Below are 12,073 nucleotides of genomic sequence, written 5' to 3' on the forward strand. Positions count from 1 at the left end.
AGATGTGCATCTGTGTAGCTCTATCTATCACCAACTGCTCCCTGAAGTGGACACTAAACCCCCTAAACCTGTTAGTGAGGGCAAAAATGCTTACCTACCTTTCATAACTGTTATTCCTCGACATGTGTTGCTCATATCCACGCCATGTAGGCACATGTGTGCTGTATGCATGCTTGCCAGGAAATTTTTCCCTTTGTGTTACCCATGGACCCATCAAGGAAGCCCCCTACAGCGGTGTCTTTACTGCGGCGCATATATATCGCTGGTGGGTCTTCACCTCCTCAGGTCCTTCTTGTGGGAAAACTCCAAAGAAGAGGAGGTAGGCGAGGTTGGAAAGGACAAGTGCAAGTGCAAGACATCTCGAAGAACAACAGTTACGAAAGATAGGTAAGTGCTTTGTTTTCTTCAAGTGATTCCATTTAGGTGAATCCACAGCCAAATGGATTGGCAGCAGTGGGGTCAGAGATTAAGACAACGAACAAATGGACTGCAACACAGCTCTGACAAATGTCCCATTACCCCTCACCTGCTGAGAGATGGTGTAATGCATGGTGACTGTATGGATTGATGATCAGCTGATTGCTCTACATATTTTGAGTACGGGCACCTGAACTAAAAAGCTGCAGAGGAGGCCTGAGCCCTTGTAGAATGCGTCATGAGTGCCAGGGCCGACACCTCTGCGATAGTATAACATGCCTTAATATACAATGTGATCCACCTGGATAAGTGCTGTGCTAATACTGACACATCCTTTCCGCTATGGAGATGAAGATTTGGGGAGACTTGTGTAACAGTTTTGTAGGCTCTAAATAAAATGCTAGTGCTCTTCTAATGTTGAAAGAACGTAGTGCACATTCTTTATTGCTCGTGTGCAGCTTGGGAAAAAGCACTGGAAGGAAGATGTTCTGATTGAAGTGGAACTAAAATCAACCTTTGGCAGGGAGGCTGGATGAGGTCACAGTTTCACGTTATTCTTAAAAAAGACAGCATATGGAGGCTCTGATGTCACTGCTCAGAGCTCCAATACACATCTGACTGAGGCGATCACCATTAGAAATGCCACCTTCCAGGAGAGGTGCAAAAATAAGCAAGTCACTAATGACTCAAAGGGGGGGACCAATGAGGAGTGAGTCCCAGGCTGGGATGGGCTGCCATACACAGAGTAAAGCCTGTCCAAGCCTTATAAGAAACGGCAGACCAGTGGGTTGGCAAAGACCGATCTTCCTTGGGACCCTGGGTGAAAGGCTGACATAGCTGCCAGATATATGCTAACCAATGAAGTAGCTAGGCATTGTCTTTTGAGGCCCAAAAGGTAGCCTAGGATTACAGGGATCAGCATCTCTTTCGTGGCTTTGCCTTGCTAGAGGGACTAGACTGAGAAATGCTTCCACTTCACTAGATCAGTAGCCCTAGTGGAGGGCTTCCAGCTCCCCAGCAAGACTTCCTGTACTGGCTCAGAGCAGAGGTGCTCTGAGGCTGTCAACCATGGAGCTTCCAGGCCATCAGGTGGAGGGACTCCAGATTGGGGTGGCTTGGCAAGCCATGTTCCTGGGTGTCCAGGAGCACAGGGAGTGTTACTGGTTCATCCACCAAGAGCTCCAGAAGGGTGGTGAACCAGTGCTGACAAGGCCATGCTGGCACCCCAAATATCACAGAAGCCCTCTAGAGTCAAATTCTAAGAAGAACCGTCTGAATTAGAGGGAATGGGTGTAAAGCATAGAGAAAGTAGGGCAGCCAGGAGATCTGGAACATATCTCCTAGTGACCCCGAGCTGTGGTTGAGGAAGGAAGAGAAATGGTGGTACTTCCTGTTGCCCCTGGTTGCAGAGGTCTAACTAGGGAAACCCCCACCTGTGGAAGATGCTGAAGGCCATATCCACCCTGATGGACCACTCATGTGCCTGAAATGAGCGGCTGAGGAGGCCTGCCCAGAGACTGTGTGCTCCTGGGAGGTAGGGGTCTCTAGATGGATGTCTGGGGTGATGCAAAAGTCCCATAACTTGAGGGCTTCCTGGCATAGGTGAGAGGAGAGAGCACCATCCTGTTTGTTCATATAAAATATTGCTGCAGTATTGTCTGCTAGCATTGATATGCACTTGCTATGTAAAAGGGCTATGAATGTCTGATACACCCGGTGGAGTGCCCTGTGCTCTCTGACATGGATGTGCAGTGATAACTGCCCCTGGAACCACCTATCTTGTGTCCAAGGCGTGTTCCCCATCCTACTGCTGAGTCATCTGTGACCAGTTGCACCGAAGGTTCTGGCCTCATGAAGGGGACTCCTGCACAGATGACTGCCTGCTGGAGACACCACACCAGGGGAATCTAGCACTTGGGGAGGGAGTGTGACCACTGAGTCCAACAGGTGGCGGCTGGGTCTGTGCACACTAGCCAGCCACGTGTGCAGCACGCACAGTCTGAGTCTGGCATGCTGCACCACATATGTGCAAGCTGCTGTGTGACCCAAGAGCCTCATACAGCTTCTGGCAGGCGTAACAGGGAACAGGCATAACCTGTCCTTTAGGTCTGTGAATGGGTAGAGATGCCCTTGCTCATGATGAGCCCGATAGAGCCCCTACAAATTCTGTGCATTGAGTGGGCACCAAGACTGACTTGGCCTCGTTCCACATGAGGCCTTGGGGATGAAATGTTGTGCAAGCTAATGCTGTGTGCTCCAATATCTGGGATTCTGACTTGTCCTTGGTGAGCCTGTTCTCCAGGTATGGAAACACTTAAACGTGCCTTTTCCCAAGAAAGGTGGTCACCACTGCCATACATTTGGTGAACATATGAGGAGATGTGGAAAGGCCAAATGAGTGCACTATGAACTGGTAGTGCAAATAGCCAACCAGTGCGCTGGGAAGATGGACATATGAAAATAAGCATCTTCTAGATCCAGGGCAGTGAACCAACCTCCTTGGTTGAGGGAGGGAACAATGGGAGCCAGTGTCACCATTTTGAACAATGTCTTTTGAATGAAGGTGTTGAGATCTCTGAGATCCAATATGGGCCACAACCCTCCCTGGAGCTTTGGGATTGGAAATAACAGAAATAAAGTCCCTTGCCTCTGAACTCAGGAGGGATTTCCTCTATTGACCCTGGAGCTAGAAGCAAACATCTCCTGTTGAAGAAGATGCTCATAAGAGGAGTCCCTGAAAAGGGAAGGGGGATCGGAAAGGGGAAGGTTGCAGAAAGGGATCATATATCCCATCTCCACTGTGTCCAGCACCCAGCAAATGGACATAATTAGGGTCAAGGCACAGTGGAAATGGGATAAATGGTTGTCAAACAGCGGGGCTGATCCAGTAAAAGCACTGTTTCAATATCCACAGGCACACCTTCAAAATTCTGACTTGGGACCTTGCCATTTGCTAGGGGGCCACAAACTCTGGCCAGAGGATGACCTCAAACATCTGCATCAACCCCTATTGTTATTATTTCCACTACCCCTTTATCTACTGAAATTTTGTTATGACAGGGGTTTGATAGAGATGAGATGAATGGCGGCTCAGGCTTAAAGGTCTTTCTTTTAAGGGTTGGGATGTGAATTCCTATGGATTTAAGTTAGTCTGCTCACAGAATAATCCAGCTCCCTCAAATGGCAAGTCCTGAATTGTATCCGGGATCTCAGAAGGGATCCCAGAAGATTGTAGTAAAGAATACCATCTCATCACTATGGCCATAGCCACAGGGCAAGCAGCAGAATCTGCAGCAGCTAATGAAGCCTGTAGGGCCATGCAGAAGACCACCTTCCCCTTCTCAGCCACTGCTGTAAGCTCCTGCTTAGAGTCCATTGGGAGAATGTCTTTAAACTCATACATTGCGACCCATGAATAGTAGGCTGATCTTGTTGTTTCAGTGGGGTCAGGCTGACCCTGTCTCTCCTGATAGTTCACAGCCTGGGCCATGAGGCTGCCAAGTGGTGGGTGCATGAACAGGTGTTCATGGTCCTTTTGGAGGACACAGTACTTGTATTCAACCCCCTTAACAGTCAGGGGGATGGATGCTGGGGTCTGCCATTGGGCCTTGGTGGTGGTAGCTACTGTCTTTATCAGTGGCACTGCCACTCTAGAAGGGCCCTCTGGGGCGAGGATATCCACCATCCAGGTCAGAGTCCTCCGTGACCTACTCTGCTCTGATACCCAAATTTTGAGCCACTATACAAAGCAGCTCTTGGTTGGCCCTGGCATCCACAGAGGGGAGAGAAGCAGCAGTGCTAAGTACTGGCTCAGTCGGGGATGACGAAAATTCCCTAAGAAGAACTGGTTTGTCGTGCCCATTCCCTTCATCATCCTCTAGGATGGCAGGGTCCTGAGCGTTCTGCATGAAACCCTCCATGTGGTCCTTAGGATGAGGATGAGGAGTGGCATGAGGAGGCTTTGGCTTCTTCCCCTTTATCATGGGAAGGAGGGTTCTTTTGAAGATGGGGTTTACTTTCGAAAGAGCAGTATCTACACTGGTTTTCTTCTTTCGAAAGAGCAGTATCTACACTGGCTTTCTTCTTTCGAAAGAAGCTATTTTGAATTAAGAATATGCAAATTAGGTGTTGGATATGCAAATTTGTACCTCATTTGCATTTTTGATTTACCTCATTTGCATGCCTCTTTCAAAAGAGGAATGCAAGTGTAGACGTAGCCCAATAGTTAACAGCCTATCAACAGCCAAGACAAATAACAAAGAACTATTTACAACTAGCTAAGAGAGGCTTTAATAGGACAGAGTTTCTGGGCACAGGTAGAGAAATCAATCCAGGGTACCTTTGCTTAAAATCCGAGCCACTTACAGCCCCAGGCTGGGATTTCTTTCTCACTAAAGCAAATCCAACCAGCCACAAAAGCACCTCTGCCAGCCCCGCTGGCGAGCCAGAAGCCACATAAGCAAACCCACAGACTTCTCAGTGGCTGTACCAGCCCAGACCAACAGCCCCCAACTGAAGGTGAGAGGCTCTAAAGCCTGTTTCACCCAACACCGCAGATTCTTGCAGACCCCAAAGGGCCCAGCTCCAGACCCCAAGTCAATATATACTTGGATTTTACCCAAAGCACCACACTCACCCATTCTTTAGATCTAATATCTAAAGGTTTATTAATAAAAAAGGAAGAACAGGGTTAGAGAGAAGAATTGCTTTAGCAATACTTTACATGCATCAGTCTTAACTACTGATGGAGGCCAGTGGTGTTATTTGGTGATTCTGTAAAGGCTCTGAAAGTGATTTCAGGTTACATAGATTCAGTTACCAAAGCATTGCAGATCCAGCCCCCTGGGATCCACATGCTGGCATGTGGACCCTTGGAGACTAAAAGACAAAGGACACAAGATGGACATTGCTAAGTCCACAGCATGGCTCTCTCTTGTTGTTGTCTATTGTATTCTTTTCTGTTCAGGGACAAAGCCCTTTCTTTTCCCCATAGTCCCTTGAGAGTCCGCCCCCACCTGACTCAGGTGGGCTGTTGTGCCATTGGATGAATCCCAGTAGAGAGTTTTAGATTTCTGAAATGGACCTGTTCCTTTGTTTCAGCTCAGCTCACCTGACCATTGGGCTTCATCCCATTGACACATCCCAAGCATCTAGAATGTGGATTTGGTGTCTGAGCACCTGGTTTCCACTCTATTGTTTAGCCCAATGTTCTGGCTGGGGCTGAGTTCACACCTCCTATTGTGAAGCTTAGCACTGAAATATTTTCTAATATAGCTACATAGCTAAAATGTATAACTTCACGTATATATATGATGCAGATGTGAGTAGCATACATAGATTCAGGGCATTATCAGCTTTCATTAGACACCTCACACAACCCCCAGCACACTGTTTGGGGCCAACAGTCACACTGGGCATTAAAATGGCTTCCAAACCCAATATAAAAGTCCAGCCACATGACAGAGGCACTTGCAGATATTGCAAGGGCCAAATGCTGCAACAACAGTCATGGGCAGTAAAAAGGAACTGGGGGATGGGGCCACAGCAGGGGTATATCTGCACCATGGTAAAGACGCCACTCGAGGGGCCTCCCCTGCTGGGCCAACAGGTACTGCTAAAGGAAAAGTCCTGACAATTGTGCATGTGGCATGTCTAAATGGAATGGACATGAGCAATCACTTGAAGAACACGCAGCATTCTCAAGCTGCTATAAGTCTGGGAAGTTTTGTATTTATGCAAGACTGCCAGAAAGATGCAGCTATTGTGTTAAGGCAGGGAAGGGAACTAGATTAAACAAGCAACAATTTGACGTAGTTTCTGTAAACAATGAAGCTCGATGAGGGAAAGCAGCCAAAGGAGGACATTATTAGAGCCTGGTCTGCATTACACGGTTAGATTGAAGTAAGCTGCCTTGTGTTGACCTATAGAGGTGTCTTCACTTACATTTGGCTCCCACTGGCACAAGTGCCTCTCTGCATTGATTTAGTAACACTTTCCTGAATAGCACAGAGTCACAATTGATGTAATTAGGGCAATACAGTGTCACTGGCTTTCAGGCGTTTTTCCACAATGCCCCATGCTGACAATATAATAGATAAGAGTGCTCCTGGTTAGGACATACACCACTAACACAAATTCCTGAGTGAGCATTACACAGACAATTTAATAACTTCTGTTGCTGTATGCCAACATAAGTTAGTTCAACATAACATTGTAGTCTAAATGTGGCCTAAAAATTATTCCTAGGGCTGTATTTACTTAAAATAAAGGCAAGGACTAGACTTTCAGCTGAATGTTTAAAATTGAAGGGTTCATTACCTTCTCCTTTTAACTACAGCCCTGCAAATCCTTGGATATCCACTTTATATCAGCAGGTATTTCTGCACTTGCAGATGCAGATACCTGTAGCTCATTTTTGTGGCTGCAGATACAAATTCTGTATCTAGAACTCTGCAAATCTGCAGATATCTGCTTTACATCTGCAGATATCCATGCCTCATTTTTGCAGATACAGAAGTAGATGCAGATATAAAATTTACTATCCACCCAGGCCTCTACTTTCAACCTTCCTGTAAAACACTGAGGCTGTGGCCACACAATTTAATAGGAAGTAGGGGATGGCACACCACTTGTGTCAGGAAGTAGGATGGGTTCTCCACTTTTCAATAAAGCAGTTACTGTGCTTTACTGTGAGAAAGAATCACATTTAAGAAATTCCTGGAATTAGTTTGTCTTAAAAACAAAACAAAACAAAACATAGTACAAGCAAACAGTCTTCATGTGATCATGGAAAATAATTTCAAAACACCAAACAAACAAGATTTCTTTTATTTTTACCAGACAGTCTATATTGGATTAAAAATTATTCAAGCAAGAACGGTTTGGAGAGATTCATTTTTAAAAGGAAGACAACGTCACACTTTTACATACAACACCAGAGGGCACTAGCCATATTTAAATCATTACTCAGTGCCCTAGGGTTCTGTTTTGCTATGTTTTGATTTAAATTTTTAAAATGGAATGGTCACAGTCTGCATTTTTTAAATTAATGCCATCTGTCCCTATTCTCAAAACAAATAGACTACAGAGACCACAGAGTGATGGAAATGGACCTGGAAAGTATATTTCAGACACCAAGAAACAGGTTACATTTCTGAAGGAGGGTGTTGCTGGCTGTTTCCTCAAGGTGGGTCAGCTCTGTCTTTGCCAAGCATCTTTGAAAATAAAGTTTTTTCTTACATACGTTATATGTTCCTATTATATTCATCACTTGACCCAGGTTCAAGTTCTAACAACCTGTATCATGCTACCAGCTGGCACATATGGATGAAACAACTTCCCCTCCTTCTCTTACCCTTATCCACTTGGAAGGCAGCTACAGTTCCTCAGAATTGAGTAACTAATATCTCACTTTGAAGATTAAAGGCTACAATATGATGGTAGGTGTTCTGAGATGGACTAACAGTGGAGAGGAGAAGACTGCACATTTTATAGTCAGTCACCCACCCACACAGGAGGTAGCCACAGTTTTAGCTGAAGTCAGTGAAGGATGTGAGGTGAGCTAGCCCTGCAGGCTGTGAACCAGTGGGCTCAAAGAAGACAAGAGCTTAGGCAGTGATACTATAAAGTATCCCCAGAAAAGCCCGTGCCTGATGGGTTTACCTGTTGCATATGTGTAGAAAGCCCCTCTGCCACAGACATCCTCTGTGTCCTTAAGCAAGACACTTACGAGCTTCATCCTGTAAGGTATTTAGAACTCTGGCTCCCATCTGGCACTCAGAATCATAGATGCCAAGGCTAGAAGGGATGATTGCAATCATCTGGTCTGAAGAGCAGGAGTAGTCCTATTGGCTTTGTGTGCTTAAAGTTACACATACAGGAATATTGATGTACTTAGGTGCTTTGGCTGGACCAGAAGCAGTGCTCAGCACTTTACAAGATTGAGCACTTCATCCCTCTGTGCCTCAGTTCTTTATTTGTACAATGGAGATAATACTCCTCTATTTCACAGGTGTGTTGTGATGCTACATTTAATGTATTTAGATAAGCGTTTAGAAAGTGCCCAAAAAGGCTTGATAGGAATGTACTAAATGTGCTGAATTCAGATATGTATTTGTCAGTTTTGAAAGAAATGAATGACCACCAGCCATTTGAACTTATTCTGAGGTTTTCCTTGGTGTTACAAATCTTACTAAAAATCAAATACAATTGTGCTTCCCCTTTCAACTTCCTCTCATCTGAAACTTTACGTTATCCTTCTAATTGCTGATTTACAGCAGAAACACTAAAGGAACCTCAACATAGATCAAATATTGCCAGATCAAGCCTCATCACTGGTATAGGAATGGACACAAAAAAGAACACATTTGTTTTAGATAATGTTAAACCAAATGCCTGGGTATTCATTTAGTCAAAATTCTCACTAACTTCTAAGGGAAATGTGATTGAGTAGGGACTGTAGGATATGCACCTTTATTTCTTTCAGACTTCCAATGTCTCCTCTGACTGCCCCAAATTAACTTTGATTTATAACTTTTATTGGCGTTGAGATCAGTGTGTACTTTCCTAGTTATAATTCCTGATAGACAATATTCAAATTAGTCGGAGATTTTCTCTCTCCTTTCTCTTGAATTAAAAGGCTTAGAAAAAGTTTATACATTGTATACTAAGCTCTGGTTAGCTGACTAGGTGTCCAATTTAGCTCTGCTTTACACAGTAACTGTCACAAACTTAGTCTAATATGTTACTATCAATTAATAATAAATCATGTGTGCAACTTGGGGTAGTTTCTGAAAATATAAATACATATTGGCATATAGCTGTGTTTACATTCCAGATGCCGTTACCCTGTTCCTTTTCTCTAAGCAATTTAAAATCTACTCTTTACTAAAACCTAAAAGCCAACATCTATATATTTTTAGACAGTAATTGATTATTGCAGCCCAACATATCGATAGGAAAGTGCCAAGAGGTCTTCTGTGTATTTTGTGGGCCTGGGCCCATGGGGAATAGGGCAGGAGCTTGACTTCAGGCCTCCTGGAAGGTGCAGGCCTCAGGCAGAACGGGCCATGCTAGGGTCAGTGATCCCTCAGCATTGCTCAAAAGGGGCACTGCCCTCCCCTACCAGCCCTTGTTGCTGCCCAGAATGAGCTCTGTAGGGTTCTGGTGATTTAAAGGGCTCAGGGTTCTGGCCACTACTGTTTTTATGGTACCAGCAGTGGCTTGAAGCCCTGGCCCCTTTAAATCATGAGGCTCTGGGGCCACTGCCCCTTTACTCCCTCCACTCTCCATCAGTGTCCCTGATGCTTTGTGATCTCAAATGTTATATGATTTTTGAAGAAGGGATGCTGGATCAGTTCATTTAAAAATCAAACAAGCAGTTACTCAGTGAACAAAAGGTACAGAGAGGATCAAAGTCACTTACTTCTGCATATTTTCCCATCTTCATGTAGTACAAATCCTTCACGGCACTTGCAGACATAGGAATGGTCATTATTAACACAAATATGTTGACAGCCATGATCAACCGTTTTGCAGAGGTCTTTGTCTGAGTACAGTTGAGAGAGTTTGCTCATTAAAATGCTTTTATAAGTGGGATTACAAACTCAGTCTGCCAGTACATATGAGATTACTTACTTCTACATGTTTTCCCATCCTCTCTCAGTATAAATCCCTCACGGCATTTGCAGACATATGAATCGTCAGTATTAATGCAAATATGTTCACAGCCAGAGTCAACTAATTTGCAGTGGTCTTTATCTGAGAACAATTTAGATATTAAATAGCTAAAACACTATAATGAAAAGATTACAAGACAATCTTGCAAAAAAAGAGCTCTGAAGATTTTTATCCTTTCATGTACTGAGACCAGAATAAAGTATTCAGTAAATATTAGACCACTTACTTCTGCATGTTTTTCCATCCTTTCTTAGAACAAATCCCTCATGGCACTGACAGGTGTATGAAATACCATCATTAACACAAACATGTTCACAGCCATGGTCAATGGACTTACAGAGGTCTTTATCTGAGAATAGTTGGGAGTTGGCTAGTCAGAACTGTTTTATATTTATAAAAGATTAAAAGGATATTTCTCAAGTTAGAAAGCAAGGAAATTATTTTTTTAATCAAGTGAAGGCAAAAATGTACTACAAGTTTCAAGCTACTTACTTCTGCATGTTTTCCCATCCTCTCTTAATACAAATCCTTCATGGCACTGACAGGTGTATGAGTTATCAGTATTTATACAAACATGTTCACAACCATGGTTGACTGATCTGCAGACATCCTTCTCTGAGAACAGTTGAAAGGTTTGCTAGTTAAATATTTCTACAAATATATTATTACAAGGATAATCTTCCATTAAAGATCAGGACTACTTACTTCTGCATGTTTTCCGATCCCCTCTTAGAACAAATCCCTCACGGCACTTGCAGATGTATGAATTACCCATATTAACACAAACATGTTCACAACCATGGTCAATCGATTTGCAGAGGTCTTTATCTGAGAAGAGTTTAGATATTTAAAGCGGTTTACTAATTAAAATATTCCTATAAATGCAAATCTGATAAGAACATTCTTTCAGTAAAAAGCAGTGATGTTCCTCTTTCTTTCTTTGCCTTCTACATACATGAACGTACAGCAAAACTAAGGTTACTTACTTCTGCATGTTTTCCCATCTTCTCGCAGTGCAAATCCTTTGCGGCACTTGCAGATGTATGAATTGTCCGTGTTAATACAAACATGTTCACAACCATGGTCAACAGATTTACAGAGGTCTTTATCTGAGAACAATTTAGATATTTAATGCAGTTTACTAATTAAAATATTCTTATCAATGCAAATCCTATAAGAATATTCTCTCAATAAAAGAGCAGTGAAGTTCTTTCTTTCTTTGCCTGCTGAATACACAAATGTATGGCAAAAATTTGGTTACCTATGTAATGCCAACAGGCCAGGGTTGCCAGCACAAGGGATTGAACTTGCAACTATAGAGTTCTACAGCCCTGTGCTCTACCACATGAGGTAAAGATCAACTAGCTCTCAGCCAAGGCTGTAGAGCAGAGACTTCACTCACCCTAGTACATGGTCTCGGTGCCTCTGGGCTTACACTTACGTCTGCATGTTTTTCCATCTTCCCGCAGTACAAATCCTTCACTGCACTTGCAGATGTATGAATCGTCCATGTTAACACAAACATGTTCACAACCATGGTCAACAGATTGGCAGAGGTCTTTATCTGAGAACAATTTAGATATTTAATGCAGTTTACTAATTAAAATATTCTTATCAATGCAAATCCTTTAAGAAAATTCTTCAATAAAAGAGCAGTGAAGTTCTTTCTTTCTTTGCCTGCTGAACACACAACTGTATGGCAAAAATAAAGTTACTTACTTCTGCACGTTTTCCCATCTTCCCTCAGTACGAATCCTTCCTGGCACGTGCACGTGTATGAGTTGTCCATATTAACACAAACATATTCACAACCATGGTCAACAGATTTACAGAGGTCTTTATCTGAGAACAATTTACATATTTAATGCAGTTTACTAATTAAAATACTCTTATCAATGCAAATCCTATAAGAAAATTCAATAAAAGAGCAGTAAAGTTCTTTCTCTCTTTGCCTGCTGAACACAGAAACGTATGGCTG

The 12,073-nt window shown here is 43.3% G+C and overlaps 1 protein-coding gene across 8 annotated transcripts in view; it reads right to left on the reverse strand.

The window, feature by feature from the left end:
- Positions 1-12,073, reverse strand: part of MATN2 (matrilin 2) — a 127,646-nt gene that overhangs the window by 14,739 nt on the left and 100,834 nt on the right. For 6 of the 8 annotated variants that reach the window (XM_074986893.1, XM_074986892.1, XM_074986898.1 and 3 more), the window contains 8 exons: positions 11,815-11,937; positions 11,537-11,659; positions 11,082-11,204; positions 10,801-10,923; positions 10,588-10,710; positions 10,322-10,444; positions 10,054-10,176; positions 9,842-9,964 (listed from right to left, as the gene is read on the reverse strand). In XM_074986893.1, coding sequence (XP_074842994.1) covers positions 9,842-9,964; positions 10,054-10,176; positions 10,322-10,444; positions 10,588-10,710; positions 10,801-10,923; positions 11,082-11,204; positions 11,537-11,659; positions 11,815-11,937 — 984 coding nt within the window. The remainder of the gene's footprint in view (positions 1-9,841; positions 9,965-10,053; positions 10,177-10,321; positions 10,445-10,587; positions 10,711-10,800; positions 10,924-11,081; positions 11,205-11,536; positions 11,660-11,814; positions 11,938-12,073) is intronic. The other 2 variants (XM_074986895.1, XM_074986894.1) reach the window with 2 other exon arrangements.

The sequence above is a fragment of the Carettochelys insculpta genome, chromosome 2, assembly GCF_033958435.1.
Source record: "Carettochelys insculpta isolate YL-2023 chromosome 2, ASM3395843v1, whole genome shotgun sequence".
Classification (NCBI taxonomy): domain Eukaryota; kingdom Metazoa; phylum Chordata; order Testudines; family Carettochelyidae; genus Carettochelys; species Carettochelys insculpta.